The sequence below is a fragment of the Tetrao urogallus genome, assembly GCF_951394365.1.
Source record: "Tetrao urogallus genome assembly, chromosome: 12".
NCBI classification, from domain to species: Eukaryota; Metazoa; Chordata; class Aves; order Galliformes; family Phasianidae; genus Tetrao; species Tetrao urogallus.
This window is the reverse complement of record NC_136825.1, coordinates 16234083-16259847: the sequence shown is the minus strand read 5'-3', so window position 1 is coordinate 16259847 and position 25765 is coordinate 16234083. Positions and strand designations below refer to the sequence as shown.

General features: G+C 38.6%; 1 protein-coding gene across 1 annotated transcript in view; it reads right to left on the bottom strand.

The window, feature by feature from the left end:
* Positions 1-25765, bottom strand: part of SLC6A2 (solute carrier family 6 member 2) — a gene marked incomplete at both ends in the record, with an annotated part of 58712 nt that overhangs the window by 11140 nt on the left and 21807 nt on the right. Inside the window, 7 exons of the mRNA XM_079541594.1 lie at positions 1593-1721; positions 4505-4617; positions 5341-5465; positions 7485-7588; positions 11665-11799; positions 12459-12597; positions 22957-23194. Of these exons, the coding sequence (XP_079397720.1) occupies positions 1593-1721; positions 4505-4617; positions 5341-5465; positions 7485-7588; positions 11665-11799; positions 12459-12597; positions 22957-23194 (983 nt within the window). The remainder of the gene's footprint in view (positions 1-1592; positions 1722-4504; positions 4618-5340; positions 5466-7484; positions 7589-11664; positions 11800-12458; positions 12598-22956; positions 23195-25765) is intronic.

Here is a 25765-nt window from a genome sequence, read left to right as displayed (position 1 = left end):
TTTAATGAACTGCCCTTTCACCCGTGTTCTTGCTGAAAGAGAAGCCTCGTACAACGTGATTAAAAACTGTGCTCAACACTGTGTTTTTTGTGGCATTTGAGTGGAGTTTGAGGGAATGCTCAGCAGTTTGTAGGACTATCTGAGCCCCTAATGAAAAGCTTCCGAAATTATGGGCAGGAATGGAGTGCTGCAAGAGTTTCCACAAGGTATTATTGCTCACTTTGTTCCCAAGGGCTGTAGTCCAATGAATCTGTGTTAGATTGATATCTCTTTTCCACAACACCTGTGAAGGGAGCAGTTGCACGCTAAGCCTGTGGGAGCAGCTTTGAGCCGTGTGATTTCCCTGCAATTTCATTGGCAAGCTCCCCCCCAAGTGGGGAGAGCAGCCCAGCTCATCTTCCTGTACTGCAGAATGTTTTGGATCTTCAGTGGCTTGTGGCTGAGAACATACACCATTGTATTTGGACAAGCCTGGGCAGCTTAGTGCATTCCATTTGGTGGAGAGATCTTAATTCCAAGCAGGTGTCATAATGTGACAGCTAGAGCCAGATTGTCATCTTGAGCTGCTTTAGCCTGCTTGAAGACAGTGGGGTTGCACCTGTTGGCACCTGTCTGTGTTTCCAGCCACTGAGTTTGTACTGAAAAGAAGTTTCTTCTCAGTTGCAATTTAGGATGAAGAAGAATGCAATCAAATCTTTAGTTAACAATAAGAGGTAGCATGATAGTAAAAGGACAGATATAATAAGGTTGGAAATGTTGGGGTATTTTTTAGCATAAATAGATCTTGGTTTGTTATACATGAATGCCATCTCAATAGTTCTAACAATTGATCTGGAGACTGTTTCCAGGAAGGGAGAGAAGTTCAGCACATCTGTTTTCACTGTGGCTACCTCACATCTCACTTGTTTTCTGGTAGTCTTGACATCTTGCTTACAGAATGTTTTTCTTTTTTTGGCAAAAATCATAAGGTGTTCTCACTGAAGGTCATCCAACCTAGTACATTGTCAAAAGCCTGGTGAAGCAAAGCATTCAGGAGAAAAAAATCCTCAGAGTAATGGTGGTGAAAACTACAGCTGAACATCCAGTAGTTTGTATGATTTGTATGGTGTTAAGCATAAGATTTTAGATTGAAAAACATTAAGAAACACACGAGGCTAAGGAGATCATTGCTCCAAATTTGTCTCATGAAGTAAATGCTTCTGATTTGCTTAAAAAAAAACAAACCAACCAAAAGAACCCCAAAATCCAATAACCAAATATCTGATGGACTGGTCACCTGAAATCTTTAATTCCTCGGATTGGAAGTAATTGCTCAATATAATTCCATTTAAAGCCCCACATAACGCTAGGAGCACAAAAGTTTCCTTGGAGTAGAGGCTTGTAGGTCTAGTTGATAGCTAATAATCTTATCTAAAAAGAGCAGAGAATTATCATGTAGGTAAGGCTAATAATAATACTCTGGCCATGAGGTTGTTTAAGAATTAAAATTTGTCTATAACCAGATTACAGTCACCTGGGCCTCTCTATTTCCATCTGGTGAGGTTAACCCTATTTTTGAGGTATCTTGTGATGGAAACTGTTGCTGTACTTACATTGGTGATGCAAAAAAGGGCAAGAAGGAAAGTGCCAAATGAAACACCAAAGGTGAAGAGCTTTCTGTGCTGCTTCAGAATATGGAAATCATCTGCCAGGCCAGTGATGACAGCCTCCATTCCACCCATCTAGGAAGGGAAGGCAGAAGCTCTGGTTAAACAGTACCGAAAAGTTTTATGCACAAAGACTGTAAATAGCTTGTGTAATGAATTCCCAACCACTGCATGATTTCTGACATTTCATACGCACATCACTGGCCTTCTGAGGTAGAATCTATTGTCATAGGTAGAGAACTGAGTGAGGGAATTGAGCATCCAATGCCATGCTTGCTGGCTTGATTTCCCATACCCTCTGCTGACAATTTGCTTTCTCCACCAAGATAATAAGATAGCAAGATGCTACTTTGGGAAAAATAGTATCCATTTAATAATGCTCAGGAAGAAGTTTTATCTTAAGAAGTTAAATTACTTAAGAGATTTTTTTGTGTACAGAGAAAGATGCAGTTCACACCCAGGAAAAAGGCACTGAACACAGACTGAGTTTAGCCATTGATTAATCAAATCCAGTTAGACAGAAATGTTTAGGAAGGCTCACTATATTAGAAGTTTGATCTTACTTTTCTGTTGATAATACGAAATTATTTTGTTTCCTAGAAGTCAATTCTGAGCTTGACTTGGAAAATATCTTTCCAAGTTTTCATTGCAATTGCTGTGTTATATAGGTAGCTGTGAATTTTCTTTCCACTAAGAAAAGAATTCTGCCCCTTCTCCACAAAGAAGCTATAGGGAAATTAATTCCTCTTTCCTGTCATGATGCATTTATTTAATACTTCGTCATTTTTTGAGGAGGCTGGATGCTGTGTGTTTTCTGATGTCAAAAGATCATGGCAAACCCTGGAGTGCTTTGTGCAATATGAGTCAAGATGTATTGACACAATCCTCTGCTTTCCTTAAGATTCCTTTGGTAATAATGTGGTGAAATCAGCATCTCTGGTTCCAATAGTAGCAGAGCTATCTCTCTAGTATATGGATGATTTCAGTCAGCCAAGTTGCTGAGGGCAGTGAAGCTTTTTTCCGAAAATAATTAATGTTCACAAAAAGCGTTGCAAAACCTGGTGTGGGTTTGTGCTTCCTAATCTCTGGGGGCATCAGTGAGTGTTGTGCAGTCAAGAGGAGGTATTATTTGATGTGCTTAGAAATTGTTACTGTGTTGATGATATAATGACAGTGGAAAAGTTGAAGTGGAAAAAGATGGTTTGTATTATTTTGGCTAAGGACCAATTCTTAATGTGTCACTGTTTATTCCATTTGTTAATCTCCCATGTCAAGCTAGATACATACTCCAAAAAGTGTTTGCAAACATTTGTTCCATTTCTTCTCCTTTCATTGTTGCTTGCTAAAACCTGCATGATCAGACTTCTCTTTGCTTAAACATTTTGACAGCTCCGTTTTTGTACAGATGGCTGTATATTTCTGTGCCAGTGCAGGTTTATATGCCTATAAAACTGTTTGTATATAATTATTCAACTACAGCTTTGGGATTCTTTGATTTTTATCTTCAAAATTTTTAATTTTCCCCTCGAGGTACATGATCAGGGAGAGAGTTGAAAAGACCACGATAAAAGATACTGGACAATCTGAGTTTTCTTCAGTAATGGTGATTAAAAATACTCCTGAACAAAGCATTAACAAGCGCATCCTTGCTCCTTGTTTCCTCCTCCAGTTATATATTAAAAGAGCAAAATCTGACCACGGTTTAACAGCACATAGTGTTTTATTTAACTTCACAAGAAAGAGCTTTATGTGATTGCAGGAAAAGTGTGTTCTACAATCTAAAGCCTTGTCTTTGTCACTCAAATGTTTCCAGATATTGTCTTAAATTTACCACTGTTGCACAATTAACTATTTTAGATCTAAACGTGGATCTTTTTCTTCTCCCAGTTCTGCACTGTCATTCGTGTCTTTCCATTGACCTGAATCTTTTCTTTCCATCCTTCACGCTTAATTCTACACGAAAAATGACTAAGCTACACAACCAGATATAATCTGGGCTGAAACTTCTGAGTCAGGATGTAGATTTCAGGCCTTTGGGGTAATTTCTGCAAGGCTGAAGTTTCTGTGATTGTGAGTATCACGGTACAGTATAAGCCATCATATTGTAGAAAGGTCAAATGTACTCCTTCAGTGTTGAGCAACAGCTGGGAAGTTGAACTCAATACTGAATTTATCTGCATATTTTGTCATTCCTAGTTACTGATTCTTATTTCCTCATTGTAAAAACAGGTGTTTCTCAGTATTTCTCAGTCTTCATTTTATATTAGTTAGAATTTATATAGCAAGATAATGAAATCAAACTGCCATGGAAATATTCTGATACAATTATTCTGATTAAATTTACAGGAAATTCTGTATTACTGCTTTTAGGAAAAAATAAATAAAACAGGCCAGCATCAGACATTGTTTTTAGCAGATGAGTGCAATTGAGCGCATGTGAAAATCTCTTCTAGAAACTCCTCAGTGCCACACTGCAGCTTGTATCTTATAAGTAGAGTCCAAAATCTCATTGCAGGTTCGTAGTAGTAGTTGTTCATAGCAGTGATGTTGGGTCATACCTTGGAATGGTAATAAATATTGATGAACAGCCCTTCTCAAAGGTCATAAAAAAAAAGTGATGAGCTTTCTGGCTTGTAAGTTACTTTTATCTCTTCCTAAACCTCTTCAATATTGTGAGCCTTTAATTAAATATACTGCAAGGAGTAATGCCATTGGTATGTTGGCTGTGACTGAAAGCAGATTCAGGGAGGGTACACAGTGTTTATTTGAAAAGCAACAAAACGGGTCTTTCAGGTAGATACTTTTCCTGTTATAACTGTAAAGGAGAATGGTCAAGGCTAGAAGGAAAAAATACTCACAGAACTATCAATGCCAAGAGTAAGGAGCATGATGAAGAATACCACAGCCCAAAATGTAGATCCCGAGAGAGTTGAAATTGCCTCTGGATAGAGGATGAAAACTAAACCAGCTCCTGAAATAGAAAGGAAAAAGAGAAGTAATACAAAAATATGTCTCTTAACTTCATAACAGTGTGCATTTTAATGAGATAAGGTATGACTAAGTTGACTCCTACATCAGTCCACATCAAATTCTGAGTAACTGGTGAAACAAAAACTTGCATTATGCAAGAAATATATCCAAAGTACATTAGTACTTTACTCATCACAGTTTTGTAGATAAAATCCATTACATTCTTTTTGCATTTTTAATAATCTTTTATGGCATTCACAGTCTTACTGGATATTTTATGTATTAGAAGAAGATCCTTGTGGGTGCAGACTATGCTGTTTGACAAGAGAATTCTTGGATGTGATAAGTGAGATGTAGGAAATGAGACCATGGGTGACCTGTTACAAGTGAAAAGACTACAGCAAACCTCACCGGAACTACTCGAAACATTTACCTATAGCATTAAAGAGCAACGTTCCTCCATGATTCTATACAGTGGTAAATCTGTTTGCTGAACTTGTGATGGGCAAGGTGCTAGGAAACCTCAATGCAGCAGAGCTGAGATGAATCAACACAGTTTACTTCACATTTCATCAATGCATCTACACATAGTTTTAGTTCCAAGTAATGTCACACAGGTCACTTCCATGAGATTTAACACTTGTTTGAAACAAGTTTCAGCATATTTGCAAGGAAACGGTGGATGAAAAGGAGGATTAAAAGTAGTGTAAAATTCACTTCTTACCTTCAGTGGCTACATCCTCAATTTTAACTTTGTGCTCATGAGCCATATAGCCCAGTATGGAGAAAATTGCAAATCCTGAGATGAAGCTTGTGACACAGTTAATGGTACTAGTCAGCAAAGCATCCCTAATGATGGAAAGAAAAATAGCCCAGTAGAAATGAAAACAATATTAAGGTGGGGATTGTTACAAAGCAGTTTCACAAGACTCTTTCCAATTATGCAATTGTTATGAACATCAAGAGCTCATATCAGCATACTACGCTACGAAATGACCTACTTCTGTTTCCTAATTTGTTTTAATGCTGACTTCTGCTCAAAAAGAAAATCAGTAAAGCTATATTATGATACCAAGGAGTAAATTCATCATCCTGGTAGCCATACTATAGGAAAAAAGTACCCTGAGAGAGCCTCATTAGGGAATACTTGAAATAGTCAGAAGCAATTCATGTGAGCAGATATGCAGGAACATTTTCAGATAACTCCAGTGCAGTTTTAGCAAGCTGTGCTACCACTCAGATTAATGATAGTTATCTGTTGTAATGAGGCCCCTTCATCTATGAAGCTGGCTAGGCATTTAAAAACAAGCACACAACTCACTTTTTAAATCAATTTGTACAATATTTAACCTTTAAACCAAATTGGCTCTTGAAGCAAAGCCATCATTTTTTCAATCTGCCACAGTATTATGACAGACATGTGTTTTCCTTTGTATTAACAGCCCCTATCACCAAACATAGCTTGAGGAAAGTCTGGCCATGGTCCCTAATGTAGGTGCCTCCCTAACCTGCAGGATGGCTGACAAGTAGCTGCCTGCTGCACGTGACCTTTAGAATAGAGGGAATATCTCTGTGAACATTAGTGATGCCAAACGGTGCTTCAATAAGCAGAAAGTAAATATTTCCTTTCATCAGTAATGCTACCTGGAAACATAGGTGGCAAATGCCAAATTTTGTTCTCTGGATATTGGTATGCTTTGACAACACCAGACAATTTGACAGTGAAAGCTGGTCTTATCAAGTAACACTGGACAAATTTAGCAAGCTAAGAACTAAATAATATGATTTCACATATAGTCTCTGGTATTTTCATAGTTTCAAGTGTACTTATTCCATTTCAGAGTAAAACTCTTGAGAATATAGAAGAAAAAAACTTTTATAGAGGAAGCTACTTGTGAAGTTAATGCAAAATCAACTGCAGGAGAGCATAAGTGGTATTTGGATGATTGCTGTGGCTAGCCTTCCAGGTGAAGGGTTCTCAAACCTGCTAGTATCACCTACTGTTAACAATAAGGGGATCTAAAGTCACTCCTGGTTAAGTATAAAGTTCTTTGAAATCAGTGAAAATATTCCATGCTTTTAGTTTCAATCCATTTATATTTGTTCAAATTTTTATGTTCTCTTGTATCCTTGGTCTTGTGGTTGGCAAACCTGCCCACAGCACAGTGAGGGGGGGAAGCAGATGATCTTTAAGGTGCTTTTCAACCCAGACCATTCTATGATTCTGTGATCCTTTCACCGGAACATTTTTGCTATCCGTCAGTTCTCAATGTATTTATAATAAGTGTTCTTTCTGCATTTATATTGCACGGGAATTTTTTTTTTTAAGATGCTTGTTTTCATTCCAAGATGGAATGTTAACAAAACTTCTAAACGTTGGGAGTTCTCAGGAGGTGCAGAACAGCTTTGGTTGGATTTCCATGGCGGTGATTCAGCAAAACACTTAAAAGCTGACTTGATTTAAAGTACATTCCTAAATTGGAGCTCGACATAAAATATCGAAACAATCACACAACACTAAAACAGTTCTAGAAACTGGAGTCCTTCTGCTTTTAGTGCCTGGACCAATAAGCTTTAATCCTCTGTTCGCTGTTGCTCTTAATGGTACGTTTGAAAGGCAAACACAAGCGCAGTTTACACAGCTGTCCAAAGTCTTAACTCTAATCCCACTCTGTTTTGCGGTGCTGCAGATATCTTGGCAGGTTCCTGTTGCTAAAATTTCAAGACTGTTTCAAGTTTTGAGTTGGTTGCTACGTCCACACAAGTCTGACCATCATTAATGACTGAAGTTTAGCATTTATTCCTGCTGCATTTAACGAATAAAAGAGTGTTATTCTGAAGCAGTAAAGAAAGAATAGCTTGTCTTACCTGTAACAGTTGTTGTCAAACTTATTGTAACTGGCAAATGCAATTAAAACACCAAACCCAGCTCCTAAGGAGTAAAATATCTGAGTAGCTGCATCAATCCATACCTGCATAACGGCACCAACATTGTCAGAGTGTCAGTTCAGTCTAAAAGATACATCAGGCAAATGAGAAGATGGTAAAAAGCTACCAGTATTGAACATAAATGATCAGTTCTCATGCTCACAGAAATGTTAAGCACTGCTCAGCACCATGAACTCAGCCCCAGCATGTAGCACGGGCATGGTCTGAAATCCCTGAGCAGGAAATGGTAAAGGCTAACACAGTGGACAAGCCTGCAGAGCATGCATGCTACTGCCTCTGTGGGGAGTCCACTTCGCTCTGTACTTCTGAGCTTTTGATGAGTACTGAACTGATCGCTTGAATTCTTCTCCTTGCTGGTAGGGGTGCATTTCCACTACTTCTTGTTCCAAGTTAGTTTGGAATGTACAGCCAAACACCTAAAATAGTTACTGGGTCAAGAGTTACAGGTCATTTTCTTTCCCATAAGAGAGCTTTATTCATGGCATGTAATTATGCCTTAGATGATGCTTGCTTTCTTCAGATGCTGGAGCATGACTGAAATGCTGTGAACAGAACCATCCAAGTTTTTTTTTTTTTCTGCTTTCTTTCCCATTTGTTTGGAGGAGTTCCTCCTGTGATAGTCATTAAACGTCAGGTTAGACACAGATCAGACATTTTAAGAATTGTCCACTAGAGAAAACTTTTTAAAATGCTCTAACGTTTTCTGAAATGATCCTCCAGCATGCTATCCACACATGATGTGCAGACAGCTGTCAGGAACAATGCCACAGTGCTGGTCTCCTGGATCAGAAACCTGGAAATAGTCTCCACTGATTAATAAGGGTTTCATTTATACAGTTGTTGAACAGAGATATTTATTTAAATAAGCACCTTCTAGCTAAATTCCTCAAGGGCAACAATCAGTGGAGTGAATAATTCCCAGCATTTCTAAAAAGGAGATCTTCATCTTTGGCTAAATCTGCCAAGTGCTTGAGACTACAAAAAGCATCGGATTTTATTTTCATCCCTCTCTACAAGATCACACCCAATTCATCTATTTAGCAGGGAGACTCTAATAAATCTAGGATGCTTATGAACTCCGTCCAGTCCATCTGGATGTTAATGTCAACCCTTCATATTTGACCCAAGCCAAGAGCTTTATCCAATCCTAACATGATGCATGGGAGCATTTATGCTAGTGATCTATGTTTTCCCACTGTAGATGCTGTCAACTACTGCTTGCTGATGACTGAAAACTGCTCACTGAGCTCTGGGTTTGAAGATAGATATTGAGAGTTGGTGATTACTTTGAAGAGCAATCCATGATGTTTACTGTGAACCGGGGGAAAGGCAAATATGGTTGCATTTCGTATAGGGATTAAGATCGTGGATTTTTTACTAAATAGGAATGTAATCCTGTAAAGTGAATTCCTTGCTCATTCCTCTTATACCCAGCTATACCTTAATGTTCTGCCTCCACACAAACGCAGCGATCAAATAGGATTGTACTCTTCAAAGGGAATTTTTGTGGGTGAGAGTGCAGGTAAAAATTGTAAAAATTCCTGTATTTTTTTCTTTTTTTATTATTATTATTATTTTTTTTTTTCCAGAAAGCACTTTCCATAAATTGTATGCCTGAATTTTTTAAAATACTGTTTTTCCTAAGTTATATTTAAATGTGTGTGCTACCATCACAAAGCATTTGTTGCTAGTGGCTCTTCTGTGTCTTGCCAATGAAGTCGTACTCATCATAATTCCCCTCTCTTACTATTCAAGTATTGTTAAGTCTCTGTGTAAGTGCTGTTGCAAGTAAGAGATCAGCAGGTGTCTATCAAAGGAGTTTTACATATGTTTAGTTGTCCAGTAAAAGTCTTTGCTCATAATTTCTATTTCCTAATCACCTACTAGGAAGATCAACTTAAATGAAAAAGAACAGAAACTAGAAACTCTCTTAGGACTAAAACTAAATGCAAAGCATCTTTGTTATAACAAAATGAGACAGAAGATGATCACTGGGACTGGTTCTTCTGCAGTTTATGTCCATAGTCTGTGCAGAATGTATTCTGATTGATTAATATTAAAACATTTTACAGTAAGATACTGTTCATATATGCTCTGGAAATGAAAAAAAATATATATATCAAACATTTTGTAGCTGACTGTAATCAGTCTTCCCAGCTTTCTTTGTGGTTGTTTATACTATTCTATATTTAAATACACATTATTTTCTTGTGTATATGGATTTAAAGAATTACTGTAGATAAGAAACAATTTTTGCACCTCCAGATGCTATACGCTCTTCAGAAGACTTGTTAAGGTGTATGAAAGAGTGAGTACTTGCTTCTCAATGTCTGATTTCACTCCATACTTAATCCTGATTCATTTAGCAGAACAGAAATGTAACTGCCCTGCATGAACGTTTATTGTATCCTTTTGTGCGCTGGGGATGATTATGGGACTTTCATAGCTCTCAGAATTTCAGCAAGGAATGTTATTGGGCATTGGTCTAACAAAGAGATCTTCAGGAGAATATTTTCTTCTCTTTATAAGAGATCATTTGTGGGTTCAATATCACTGAGAACTGAGGTGTCTTAGGGCTTTCTCACTACTGTTCAGTACATGGCCTTGGAAAATGAGAGGACCTTGACATGGATCCTTTGCAAGATGCTTTAGTGCTTTGTGCAGGAGCATTGGCAGAGACTGCTGCAGGTCATCACTGCGACCTTTTTTTTGTTGTTGTTCAGTTCATAATTTGGTAAAAAGAAATTGTAAATGAAAATCAGGGAAACACTGACATAGAACTGAAGCAAGTGCCTGCTCTTTGGGGCTGAGCACAAAGATTAAACATGCAAATCCAGTACTGCAGCAGGTGGCTCTGTGGGCCAGCAGGGGTGGCTGACATGATAAGCAGTTTGGGGAACTTCTCTTATAACGCATCTCCAGTCTCTTACTCTAGAGCAATATTTTTTTTTAAGTTATTTTAAAACGTCATAGCAACAAATACATTTGGGGTCAGCCAAGCAGCAGCTGCAAAAATGTTAAGACAAGAAACAGCAGTGCACAGAATTATCCTTCCAAACACAGAAGACAGCTGTGAGTGTGGAGGCCTACATTTGGAGCTGATGCAAGCTGACGCAGCTCCGTGGACATCCAGAATGTGTGATGTTTTTCTCAGCAGTACTTACAATATAAAAAATCAAGATAGAATGTATAGGAAACATACAGTTAAACTATGCGCAGACTACACAGATATCTCTTAAGAGCTTTTCAATTTTCAAGACAGTTCTTTTCCTACCAGTAGAACCACATTCTTGCTTTTCAGTTTTGTATCTGTTTGAATGGTCTATCCAGAGATATTGAGTTGTTTCTCAGACAGCATTATTTTTAGAATAGGACTTTGGGAAGATTTACCTGATCATCATTCTGTTAGTCTGAAATGCTGACAATTTCATCAGTTAATGACTATACTTCGGTCTTGCCTTACAACGGATGAAATAATTTGCACTTTCAAGGTACTCCACAAATTGAGTTGGTTTGGGTGGATTTCATGAGAATGACACAGTATTAAGTGATACAGTGAAATGTACAGTACTTTCTATAGAAAGATGGGAACACCATGCTATTGAATGTGTCCTTCATAAGAATGACAATGATTAGATGAGTTAAAGCCCTGACTTAGTATATTTATTATAGTGCTTATAGGCCTGGATTTTTGTTTGCCAGGTTAATGTTTTGCCAAGTGACTCATAAAGCAAAATTTTCTTCTTGAAGTAATTCTCAGCCTTTAGAGAGCTGAATTTTTTATAATTCAATTTTCATGTGCAATACATTTTTGTATTATTTACAGGGTGCACAGTCAAAGAGTGGACTTCTCAAGGGACAAGTGCAGATGGAACCACCTTTGTGCAGGTCCTTAGTGATCAGCGCAGTTTGAATTCAGGCTAAGGTACTCCTGTCATGGAGGATGCTGGGAATTCAGACTACTGGAAATACTGGGGATGCTTATTCAAAAGCAGAAATGAGGCTGTGTTATTTCCAGAGTTTAGATCTAATAATTTCAACTTAGTAACGGCAGTAACAGGTTTAATAATACAGAATGAGAGCAGAAGAGTACACTTACTGTGGCTTCTTTCAATCTTCTGAAATCTATATGCAGATATGCATTTATTCCATTGTATGCGCCAGGCAGGGTTATTCCATGTATTAACAAGACAAATAATACAACGTAAGGCAAAGTGGCTGTTATCCATACAACCTGCAGACAACAGAGATCCTAAAGGTTAATAAGTTGTTACAGAAGATTTAAGAATGCGTGAAAAATACAGCTGGTGCTTTCTTGGCTTTGTCCTTTCAGTTCTATGGAGAAGCTCTTTATAGTATGCTCTGGAGGAAACACGTAAAGAATAACGAAGGGTCTGCTGTCGCTGCCTGATGTTGTTGGGTGACACTTTCACGAAAATGTAACCCCAGAATCTCTGGTAAGGTGTTTTCTGAAGGGATATCAGAGAAACTTCAAATTCCTTTTATTAGGCATTTATTTTTCTTCTCATGGCATTTTATCTAACAACAAAGCATGAAAACATCAGCACATTTAGCTAAGAATGGGATGCACATCAGACAATTTAAAGCATCTGTGTCTTTCAAGGTATTTTCTCGGTTGAGACCACCAATGCAGAACTGAAAATATGCTAGTAAAATTTCCAGTCAAAACATCATGCAAGCAGAATCTGTAGATAAAATAAAGGCTGAATCTGGATTGTGTACTTCCACTGCACATATATGAAGGCCTCTAGCATGGTTTAGTCCCCAAGGATCCCTCAGATGCAGTGATTTAGTCTTTTGTTCCTAGAATAAGGACACTTCTTAAAGAAGACAAAGAACGTAGTTGAGATAGAAGGACAATATTATCTCTACCTTTCCTGAAGTCTTCACTCCTTTCCACAGACTAAAGAAAAGAATGATTACCACCACCAAGAGGCAGAGGGAAAGTTGCCAGCGAGGCAAGCCAAGGTCATGGATTCCACGGCTTTCATGCAGGTGCAGAACTCCTCGCCTGCATACCAGATACACAGAAACAAAGCCAAGTCACTGAGGGAAAAGGGCTTATATCTATCCCATCCTGTGGGCAGTGGAAATGGATGCTGCACTGTGCTAGGAGCTGCCCTTCAGATACTGCTAGCAGTTAATGGTTTTTCTTGTGAAGCCATATGTTGTGCTGCTTCCCACATTTTGGAAGTGTCACTCATTATCTTCTAGTTTCCTTAAGCCCTGAGCAGATGCCCAGAGAGGCTGAAGAATCTCTGTCCTTGGAAATTTTAAAAGTTGGCCAGTAAAGAGCCTGAATAGGCTGATTTACTTTTGAAGTTGTATTAGATATCCTTCAGCCATGTCTTTCAACTTAAATTGTTCTGTGACTCTAGATAAGCAAGCAGCTAGCTTATTTGCATCATGGGCAATGAGTTTCTGATGGAATGAGTTTCTGTGAGGCTGCAAATGGGGAAGTGGTTGGATAGGAAAAGCAACAATTGGTGAATTCAAAATGGACATAGAACTCTTTGTTGTTCATTGAGATAGTAGGAAAATAGCAGAAGAAATTCTGTTGCTTAGCAGAGTAGAGTAATTGTTTTGAGATCAACAAAAAGTTGTGTAGGAAAGAGTATCTCTCCAAGGACTGGTGATGTCCACCATTAGAATTGCCAAAACACATTGTGTGCACAAGACAGAGGGATGTGGGCAAATGTTGCCATGAATCTCCCTTCCTCCCATCTGTTCTGTGCTGTTGAGGGGTCGTGTTGCTTGATCAGATCTACATAGAAATATTTCACTTAAGGCTGTATTTGCGAGGAGGAATGGCATTGTGTTTGGAGCCCTGTACCAGGGGGCAACTGCAAAGCTAACTCCTGGTTCTGGAACAGTTCTATGGGATGTTGGCTTGGGGATGCAATTTCTTAGTCTTTTAGTTTTCATTCAGAACAAGTAATTGTGATCTATCTTTCTCCTCATTTTTCTCTATTGCCTTTATTTGCTATGTACTGCTTGAGTAAAATAGTTGACCTCGATCGACACTGTGATAACAGACTTAGCACTGTGATAATACAACTGAACTTGATGAATCCCCTATCAGTGGAGGACCTTGACATATACAAGATAACTGCATTTTGGAGAAACTGAAGTACTGAGTGTTTTGCCCTGTGTGACTTCAGACATGTGGACAGTAAAGCCTGAGGAGTCAATTCCTGCCCCACTAACTGTGCATACATTCTCTTACTAGCTAGCTGGTACTTCAGAGTTATCTTCAGCACTTGTCTTATCAGGCCAGAGATGAGTCAGATAGAACTCTGAGACAGAGCCAATCTGTGTCAACTTAAATGGGGGAAAACCGAGTAAGTCTCTATACTAATTTAACTGTAGAAACGTGCTGGGAAAATAAAGGCCCGCTGATACAACCCATTTAGTAATCTACAAGTGTAGCATATAATTCCATTTTCATACCAAGGGTATCTAGATGTAATCGGCCAAGAACTTAACGGTTCAGCTTCTGTAGCTCTGTTCTGTAGGAAATACTGTATTCTTGGACTGTTGCTATTATACATCCTCAATTGAATAAAAGATTCTTTTTAGAAGCATCGTCCTAAAATAAGCAGCTGCTCAATTCCTGTGGCACTATAAGGATAATTACATGTCAGACGTTAAAAGGGTAATGACAGCGTGCCTGTGACATATATTCAAAGAACCTTCCTATTTAGAATGTACGAGATGAGTTTTTATACAAACTGTATAGCTAAGTGCTCAGCTGTTATCTGTGAAAACAGCAAAATGGTGAGAGCTAGAATTTCTGATATCTCATTAGAAAAAAAAACATTAAATGTAAACTGAGGTGGATCTAATCCAGCTTTTCCTTAGAGGGCAAATGGAAGCTATTCACATTTCTGCTAGTAGAGTGTGTTTTCATGGGGATCCAGAGGTGTGAATGGATTCTGGACAGAGATGCTTGATTCTGTTCTAAACTTACCAGTTCGAGCAGTGTTAAAAATATAGTTGGGAAGAGCATCACAGATTCAGATAAGCAAATTTGTACAGAGACTAGGAGAAATTGTGCAGTTTGTGCTGTCACAGTTATGCTATTATCATTATTATAGTTGGATGCTACAAAGAAAGTCCTTTGAATTACAATGTGCAGATGAACCTTTAGAAAAACAGAACCTGACCTTGCACTCTTTGTGTCCATTTAACCTTTTATTCTTCCTGCCTAAACATTTTTCTGAATTTTAAAAGACTGCTTCTGTTTGCTTTCCAAGGAGCAGCCTGCAATGTCTTGCTGTTAAGAACACTTGACAGAACTGCCACTTCAAGTGTGAGATTCCCAGGATTTTCAGGAGCGTCTCCAAACCAGGAGTTCTGCTCCCTTAATCAGGATAAGGGATCATAAAATAGGAAGAGAAAAAATATTCTGCAGCCAATTGAAACAGCTGTGTAACTGAGCAGCTAAGCAAGGAAATCTTCATAGACCATTGCTGTTTCTGAGATGGAATCCTGGTGGATTTTGCTTCCTCTTCCTCTACTTTTTTTTTTTTCCTTTCTGACCTCTTAAGTCCTAGAAACTTTCTGAAAAATGCCTTTTCTGAAGGTTGCTGGGAAGCAATTCATGAATGTTTACCAATTAGAGGCTACGTTTGGGTTCCAGCTGCAGCAAAAAGCAAGAGATCTAGTAGCTAGACTGTGATTTGGATTCAGATGTGCTGACATCTGAATAGATGGAGAGGAAAAGCAGCAGTCAAACTATTAGACTAGACTTTCTTGGCTTGAAGTACAGCTTTGGAATGTACTTTGAAAAATGGTCATTTTTTGAACAAGGGCAAATCTGAAAAGAGTTTAGCATTCATCGTGTTCATCAAAGTTACCATACACACACATCAGCAATGCTGTTGCAAATCCAGTTAGCAGCTCAATTATGCCACAATTAAACCTGTTTCCCATTAAGTAGTACTCTATTTCAGGAGCAGTTGAGGCTGCTTTCACTCTGTTTCTCCTAAAGCACGTGGAGTGATAGATTCCTGACTGGCTCCTTTAGATTATACTCAGTCACTTCCCTTGCAATGACCACAAAGAAGAAAATGGGAAGTAAGTGGTACTTCAAGATTCTCCATTCATAAAGCTTAGAGCTTGAAATATCCAAGTTCAACCTGTTGATATTACAGCAGAATAATGCAAGATCCATTCCTATACTGAAGTTGTCTTACTGCAGGATCGTCCCATTTCCCAGTGCTGTAAAGATGTGTACATGTCACAGGCAAAGTAGGATCTCTTAAATCCCTGCATCAGGGAGCCAGGAGAGATGTAGCACTTGCTATCAGTTTTCTGTCATTTGCTTTAGGTTGTGCTCAAAATTACTGAGAATGGTTCTTGTTTCCTAAGTATAGAGATTTTGTCCATATCTGATAAAATAAACTCAAAAGTCGCGGCTCTGAGTCAGACACAAAGCAATAATTAGAGGCAATAAGATATAAATAATTAATATTTTGCCTGGAGATCTTTATTATTGAAAAAAAAGGTGAAAATAGGTGAGAAAAATATGCAAAAAGGATGAGAAAATATTATGAGGATGGATGGAGAATAGACACTAAGAGATGAGCTGATGGAAAGTAGAACAGGGACATATTGTGCTGAGCTAAATAAAAGAGGAGCTAATAAGAAATTAATTTTATCAGCCATTTGTGCAAAGGAGCCTGATTTATGCCAAGACTACTTTCCATGTAAGGGACTGTAAATTACATTTGCAATGACTTTGAGACTGTAAATATAGGTCCCAAGAGTCTGTCTGCCTAATTGCAAGAGGAGCAGGAATATAAAATCATTTCAGTTTGAAGCTGCATTCAGAGTTTCTCTCTCCAGGAGATTTATGCTGGTCCCTTCCTTTCCCAGTGCTCCCTGCTGGGAAGATTCCACAAGTCAGTCCATAACTCTGGCACCAGTTCTTGCCCTCCTTCCTCCCCACAGTTAGCCAAAGGGAAGAAGTTCACCTCTACTGGAATCAGCAAATGACAAGCTATTTGCTGGATCACTGTTTCTCGCTATGTCTTTGTGTAGCACTTGGTTGCTCTTTAATGTGGTGTCAAAGAGCCAACAGGAATCCCATCTGTTGGGTGCTCACATATAAAACCTAGATAACATAGGTTATTGGGGAGGCAGGGGGCAGCTGCTCAGACTCAGTAACTGGAGGAGTCACAACTCCAGTAACAGCTTGTGACGCAAACCTGCGTCCTAGCGTTCCCATTACTAAAGCCCTTTCCTTTGTCTCCACACTGAGAACTTACTCCTTAGGGAAATGGTCAAAGATGTGTATAGGGAAGGAATGACATAAAAGAAAAAGAAATGCTAAGGGTCTTGGACTGAAAATTCTTCAATTTTTTTCACTTCAAAACATTAATCCATACCCAGAAAAGAGATGGTAAGAGCTCTAGGTGTTGAATTCTCCTAGATTTTGTCAGATTGGTTCTTTGTAAAAATTTTCTAAGGAAACATTTTTGTAATTCATCCCTGGGGAGACTTCAGAGGCTGTTTTAGAAATTCAGTACATTTTTATCCAAAAAGGTGAAGTTAAAGATCTTGGAATAAGCCTTGCTTTTCCAATCCCAAATCAATTATAATTTTATTTTTCCAATACTAATATAACCACACAACTCTATGGGCTCAGGCAATCTTTTTTTTTAAAAATGTAATGTAAAAATAATTTACTTAAATTTGATGTGATCCATAGAAGGGTCATTCACCCAAACAATTTCTACATGGTTCGTATCAGATTTTAGATGGAAAAATGTAATCAACTTATCTAACTAATTATTTAACTAACAGATTCACAGTCCAACAAACTGAAATTCTTCCAACAGAAAGCTTTTATTAGGAACAAATCTGTTTGATTTTAGTGTTTGTAAACATCGCTTCTGAGTGCAGAGTTGTCTCTGAGAAATGACTGCTAATCCTCAGTTTTGGAGGAGATGGCAAGTGAATGCAAAACAAATGTGCTATAGCTTTCAAAAATACAATTTAGGGAGTTGGCCAAGTACTTCTTCAAGTTAGTATTCACTTGTGGGGGATCAAGCCCAAGTGGTTCTCATAGAATGAGTATTGAGGAAATTGATAAAGAAAAATAGATAGATATAGAACTGATCTTCTGAGCGCTGTTCCCTATCTGGGCAGTTTGACTAGCTTTTATGATTTAAAATATAATGCAAATTGTAGTCTGAAGATGTTAAAGTACTGACAGTGTATACAGAGAGCAATCTATAGAAATTAAATTACATACTCAATTTAGAAGGCAATTTTAGGCATGATAATTGTACTCATTTAGAAGGCTCTCTTAGATGCATCTCTTGCATTTATATGTTTGTGCAACCATGGTTCAGTTGTCCTCGCTGCTGGTTTCCTTCAGGGTATAAAATACAGTTGTTTCTTTCCCTGTGGAAGGCTCCCTGATTAAGTAGCTTTGGATGAGGTATTTTGCACAGTTTGCCATGCTTCTGGTGCAGTTGCAGCACTGCTTTTACTGCCATGCTGTTTCAAGAGCACACAATGTGAACGTGCACAGCTGTGGCGGGCAGGGGACTGGAGCTGGTTACCTGTGGGTTGGGCACGGATCCCTGTGCTGTGCCTGTGGGGCAAAAAGCCATGTGTGGCACCTCTGCTGGCTTTGCCTTGAGCACAAGAAGGACGTGCTGCAGAGGGGCTCTGCCTTGACTTGCCAGGACTTCAAATGCGAGGTAGCCCAGGAGAGGTGCTGTAGCAGTGCTCCCGGCCTCTGTAATGATTGCTCAGAGCCTGGTACTGCTACCAAACTACAAAGAATTCTGTGTAGAGCTAAGCAGTTAAATTCTTCCTGCAAGTTAGCACAAAGCAGGCTGTTGTGCCTGCAGTGTAATGTGCTGCTCTTGATGTGCGCTCATGAAAACCCTCCGGAAAAGTTAGCTTGGCAAAGTTGTTATTTCTCCAGTCTTCTGAACTTGTTGTAAGACGGCTTGTTGTGGGTTAGGAATCATTTCCATAAAGCTGTCCAAAACCTAAGAACATGCGAACACATGCGGACTGATTTTCACTGCGCTCACATTTAATTTCCTTTCTCTTTGTATAAGTAAATGGCCAACAAATGTGGAGGTGTGAGCATACATGAAAAGCAAATTTCAAAGCTGCACATGTAAATATTTTTGGAATAGCTGTTTTTCCTGTGCATAAATGCTTTCAACTAAAAATTTCTGTATACTGAGCCAAAAAGAAAAAGATTATTAATTTACTTAGTTCAGTCCAAAAACATTCTGCAGTCAAAAAGTCAGTAATATATGATGTGCAGGGATGCACATATGTAAATCTCAAACTATGAACTTGCAAACAAGACATTCAAACATTTCCTAAGTATCTCCTCTTATTAAGTCGTCTTGTCTGATTCAGTTTTTATTTGCAAACACAATTCCCTGTGCTTCCAGTTGAGCTGGTGTTTTCTCCCTTTTGGGCAGGTTCACAGTTGTTTACATGGGGAAGGTTGGTGTTACTGTTTGCTATGTCACAGAACCATGCAGAGCTTCAGTCAGTCTGTGGTGGTATTTCCTGTGAAGGCTTGTACCCCACAGCACAAGCCTCTTATATAAAAGTGGCCTTTACTTTATACAGTGAGGATTTTTGCAGGGTATTGTTGGTTCATATCCTCCTCATAAATTACTGTGTACAGATAAGATAGATGTGGACTGCTGCAACTCAATGTTCTCCTCATTCCTTGTTCACAGATAGCCTTTTTGCAATTAAACTCTGCCGGCAGACTTGTGAGTTCTGCTGATGTCCTTTACTGAATCTGGTGGGAAAATGTTCCTATTAAAATGTGTTTTATTTCTTATACAGAAAGAATGGGTTACAGCTCTGGGAAAAGCAGTATCAGAAGGAAATAGCTGTAGCTCAATGGGTTTGCTGATAATTTTACTACTTATTTAAAAAACTGTCAAGATTCGTTCCTGGAGGAACAAATTTTTTTTTTACAGGCACAGGGCCTTAAGAGAAGAGCAGTGCTTTTGTTCCTTCAAGCTGGTATTTTTTGATTGTCAGCATAAATGAAAGCAAGATGGAAACCAACTCTTTCCAGGCACAAAGATGGAGAGAACAAAAATAAAGTATTCCCAAATTCAGATTAAATATTTAGATAGGAGTGCTATGGAATAGGTAGAGGAGCTTTTTTCTTTTTTGAGAGATGGACTTCTGTTCTTCCAAATAAATGTTTTTAATGAATCATTTTGACATATGTTGAATGGATAGAATGTCCTCTGCATTGTGTTTAATTCCAAGCCACAAAAGAGGGAAGTAATCAGTACATCTCCAAAGAAATGTGGAACCGACTTTTTATTCCTGGACTTATGACTAAATATGAGCAGAAGGACGCTGTCAGATTTTGGAGTGTTTGCTCAGTTAATTTTGCAGTGTGCATGTGCCTTATAATTCATTTTAACCATCACTAATGAGGTATTGTAGAGGTCCCATTCCCTCCTGTGTTCCTGGTTTAAGCAAGTGACCCATTGACGTCAATGACAACTTGGCCTGAATTGAGCCTGAATAACTGAAACCAGACAGCGAAATGAAATGCTCTCTAGAAAGCATAAGGGTAGGACCACTTCAGCCCACATTATTGCCCAACTCCTGAGGCTTGAAAACAAAATCTAGATAAGTTTGCCAGAGTGCCTCTGTCATGCCTTGACATGGGAATTACAATTTGAAGTGATTTCTTCCAAGTCTGCGGCTTAGTGATTTCTTCCTGCTCTCCCTCCCTGCCAAGCACTGGACAGCTGAAAGATTTGGCCTAGATCCTTAGTAAGTTTTCCCTTCTCTGTCTCGGTACAAGCAGTGAGGATTAGCGTATTTCTGTGGAGCTTAGTGGTGCCTTTCTGGAAGTACCACAGTAATGTCACATCACAGCACTGCCATGTCTTCCTACAGTTTTTTCTGTGCGGTGGAGATAGAGATGGGAGAGTCAGCTCTGGCAGCTGGGTGGTTCTAGGAAGTTTCTGCCAGCTTTGCACTGTGAAGGACTTATGTCCTGAAGAGGGAACAAGTGTCTGCTTCTCTCAGCCACATCAGCTGTATGCCTGTGGCTTGTTTTGGAAATACCTCTTTTCAGTCCTTGTCCCACCCAAAAGAGATGTTTGGTGTTTCAGGTCTCCCTGTTTACGTAAGTTTACATATATTCTTGATGTAATCTAAACCTAGAAGGAGAATTAAGTGTCTTATGGCTATCTAGCAAGGAAAACCAGGTGTAATTCCTACGTAAACAATTGGGTCCAGTTCAGAAGCAGTTCAAGCAGTAGTGCAAGATGGTGTAAGGGCACTTCATATTTTTAAGGGAATATTTGAACTTTACTTAAAGGGATTTTCAGAGGGAATACAACCAGTCAGACCTTTACTTGAACTCTTTGTTCATAATATACTACATCCAACAACAGTACATTATTTTGTAAATGTGCTATATTGATGCAAATTTAACATCACATCATTACTCCTATTTCCTAACTCCATTGCATTTAACATGAAACTTTGCAGTCAGAAGATCTAGCTCTGGCTGCTGCAAAAGGACCATGGGAGCAAAGGCAGTTATTGGATATAAGATGAAACACTGTTTTCTGAACTGGGCTGTCTTTTCTAGGTTGGATCTGAACCCACTGAAGCTGCGCAAGCATGGGTCCACACCTGAGCTTTACAGCTGGACTTGATGAGCTAATCCAAATACTGGATAATAACATAATGCCCCTTGTGATTCCCCGTTTTTACAGATGGGAAAGCAGCTGTCACCGATTGCGTTACATGAATTTTTTCATTTTTGCAATATAATCTAGCTACTAAAGAATACAGGGCCTAAGGAATTAAAAACTATCTCAAAATTCAGAAGCCAAATCACAATGAAACATCAAATTCCCTTTTTATTCTTACATTTAAAAAACTGTAATTCAACTCTATTTCATGGCAAGGAAAGAACCCTAATATGTCAAGTTTCAGTATGCATGCAGAACTGCAAACAGCTCTTTCCTGGATTGGTAGAACTTAAAGCATGGTGCAGATTCCACCAGCACCCAGTACAAAGACAAAATCACCCCCAAGCAGGATGTGATAACTGAAATTGCAGAGATGCGCTTTAAGTCGTGAGAAAAGCGAGACTGTGAGGATTGCATTTTGCTTTAAAAAAGCTTAAGCCCAAGACAACTGTAAAGAAAACCTTCCTTTAAATGCTGGTCACATGAAGTTCTGTGATAATACAGTATTTGAAGATGCTGATAAATTTCTCATAGTTCATTTTAAAGTCGTGTTCTTGGCATTCCTATAGCTTTTTGCTAAAGATGATCAATTTATATCGAAGTTCTGAATGCACTGCATACTGTCTTTGTAAGGGCAGTAGATTTCCTGGCTGTCAATATTTGTCATTGTACTGAGTTGCTTTAAACTCAAATCCCCTTACTGTTTTCAAAGCATCAATACCCCTGCCCACAGTGTTTCTCTACTGATTATTGTGCTGTCTTCAATAAGGAACAAGCAGCCACAAATGTTTCAGACTTGCAGACCTACTGGTAGCCAAGTGCTGTAACACACACCAGGTTATTTTTGCTAACAGTGTTGTCCCTCTGTTTCAACAGCTCAGCAGATGCGTGCCCTGAGATTTGTTCATTTCCAACACAGAAACTGATTGATTATTGGGATTGATTCAACAGCTGATTCAATTCACATGATGCTCACCCTCTTATCTTTCTCCTAATCAAATAACATTTTCCTCTGGGGATCCACGATGTAATTATTTATATGCAGATTTATATCATTGTTTTATAGTTATCTGTACACCTTTTTGATTTCAAGTCTTTGATTTGAATGTGTCTGCCTGTCTTGGCCCATGCTGCAGAACGCCCTTTCACTCAGGAATTAGAAAAGGTCCATCTTTTTACAGCTGTGGTGCTCCCCTCCCTGCTCAGTGCTTTGTCTCACTTCACTGAACTGCTGAGCTCTGCTCTGAGACATTTTGCAAGTGGAGAACCAATGATTACTTTGAAGCCTTAGAGTCAGTTTGGTTTGGATTGCAGTGGTCTTTTTCATAATGCTGCTCTGTTTCCTTGCTCTGGCAAAGTTGATGTGAACAGAAATGGAATAATAAGAAAGATTTGTAACTTCTGTTGAATTCCATGTTGCTCTGTGGCAAATACTGCATTTGTACTGGAGAAACTGAAGCCCGCAGAGGCAAGGGTCTTAATCACACAGGAATATAAATCAAACGTTACCACTGCATGTTAACCTTAGTCTTCTGATGCTTGTTTTAGAGGCTGGATGCTAACCTATTTTATCTTCCAGTGGAAACACTCTTAGACATACAATTTTGAATAAATAGTAAAGTTAAGTCAACACTTACTCATAAAATTCAGCAGCAGGAGTGAGCTTATACTTGGAGTATTTGGTGCCATTGCCAAGCACTGACGCGTTGAAGAGTTTGGGATCTGTACAGTTTGGGCTATTCCAGCTGTTGTCGCAGTTCGTCCAGGGGAGCTCAAATGTGAATGATGAAAATAGATAATACAGAGACCAAGCTATGATAACGTTGTAGTAGAAACCCACGTAAAGAGCTATGAGTATCACTGCGTAGCCTACACCTAAAGACAAAGGAAAATGAGATTACACATTGCATTTTATCTGCAACAGTATATGCAAACACTGTAGTTTAGTTCTCAGCCATAATTGCAATTTTTTTTAGATTCTCAGGCAGATAATTTTTTTTTAATGTTTACGTGCACGCCATTGATCTTAAAACAAGCAATTACATTAATGAAGTTGGAAAGTGATTGGCCTTTAGGAAATCCAGTTGTCTTGCCAGAGAAAGAAATTAGGCAGCTCAGTGTCAAAATCTGCTTTTGTTCAACGCCACTGGGGTTTTTCTTCCAATGCAAAGGACTGTGAGTCCATGTTAGGAGTGAAATTCATTTCATCTTTGTGTCGGAATCCTTGGCAACTTTTCTTGGAAAAGTAAAGCTGAAGTTTCCCTATGCCTCCTGCTGAGCTTGTTTGGATCAGAGAGCATTCCCCTTTTGTTTCGTTACCATTGTTCCTCTCCAGATTGCATCTATCAGTTTGTGACTAGGTCCAAAGCATGCACATAACAGCCTACGCTGTTCCACTGAGTGGTGCAAGTGGTTATACAAGTAAATGTTACTGTATATCAGTCTTGGGGCTAAACTCTGCTAAACTGGAGATATCATTATATCCCCAAGATTATAGAATGGAAGTCACAGAAAATTTAAACCTAAGTCTGGGCAGGGCATTTGGTGAATTCCAGTGTTAAGCATCCTCTGATGCTTCAAACATTTCTTTGTATTTTTGCATACTGTTGAGGTGTGCTTGGAGTGTCTCTTAAGAGGGACAGCTTTCTCCTTTAAATAATATCTGGTTTTTAATAGTTTAGATGGAAGCTTTGTTACTTAACGGCAGAACAGAATAAAAGCTTACTGTCACAATTATTCAGGCAGCATGTTTTATCTTGGCTAATATTGTTCTTCCATTAATCTATGAGCAGGACTGATCTGTGAATCCTATCCTAGGGTTCTCTGTATTTTGTGTTATGGGTAGAGACTTCATCTGCTTTATTGCTACCAGCACAGCAGTGTCACAAGCACGTAAGTGTAAACTTTCATTTTTTATTTTCTCTAGTAAAATACTGCATTGGAGGCCTAACAGTTGGATATTTTTGAACTGTCACATTCCCTGATACAGCAATGAATGAACTTTCCTTGGTTTGAAATTTGCATAAGAAACAGATGCAGACTGAAGAAGCTGGCAGCTCAAAGACTGAACCAAAGTTTTTCTTCCTTGGGAAGTTTTTAGTATATACAAGCCAGGTTGTTCATCCCTAGCACTGGGGACAGATAGTGAAAAGAAAGATAAAACTGTATCTTGAAATCCTTAGTGTTTAAATGAACACTCAAACTCCAGTGATATATTACAATAAACATAATAGAAAGAAAACTAAATCACCTAAGAGGGTAATTAATTGTTAATATAAATGGTAAAATACTAAATGAGAATAATAAGTTGCACTGAAATTAGATGATCTCTGTTCAGGGGGACAATTGCAGACATTTCATATCAAGATTCAGAAATACTCTATCGAATATATCATCAATGCCACTTCTTTGAAATTATGAGGATGTTCAGGAATGAATGTGCTCTCCTGTTTCTAGGTCTGACTTTTTAAATGCAGCGCTGCACCACCCACACTCTAAAGTAGGTGCTGGAAAATGCAGAGATGAAAAGGTTTTGCTGCAAAGGTTACAGGGTATATTTTAAATCACATGCATTATGAGAGCATCACACAAGAAGCAGAGCCCTTAGCGATCATGGCAATAATATTCATAGCTAAAATTAGTACTACAATGCTTTTATTTTAGGAAAGCCATTATAAATTTGGGTTGACTGTGTACTTTTCAGTTGAGTTAAACCATAAAAGAACTCAGAGGCATTACGAATTTAGCAGTAAAATGTGTGCATGCTTTATCATATCGATCAAAACTTTAACAATACTGAGTTTGCAGTAGTACTGAGATGAAATAAAATCCAATATTTATTACAAGGATCACACAACTCAGGTTCATCTATATCCAGTAATAAGAACATTCAAAAATCACAATAGTGTATCTTTAGCCCACCTTGAATATGTCAGCAGAAAAAAAGGCAGATGGAATTTCAACAAGCCTGTACATGAAATAAGTTCTACTTTCCTGTCTCCTTATATTTCAGTCCTGAAGTCAACAAACTGCTTCAGAGCACCATGCTGCTGGGCTCAAACACTCAGATCCTTGTGGTCTAATTATTACAGTCAAATTTGCAAAATCTTCTTTGTCATCCAAAGTCATTAACCGAGGCCAGCTGGAATTTTGACTGAGCAAGGGCTGCAGGTTCCTGGGTGCTGGGATGAATTTTGCCTCCATGAAAGAATTACAGCAGGCTTAGGCAAACCTACATGACCTCATTTTTAAATTCAGGGACATCTTTATTACTAGCTCACCTATTTATCTTTTAGTACATCTCTAATTTTACTATGAGTTTTGGGTTTGACTGATATGAAATAACAACCAACCTCTGCAGTTCTCCTGTTTTGTGATTGTAGCCTCCTGGAAGGGGAGAGCTTTATTTTGAGAAAGAAGTTTAACATTTACTCAGTGTAACCTATA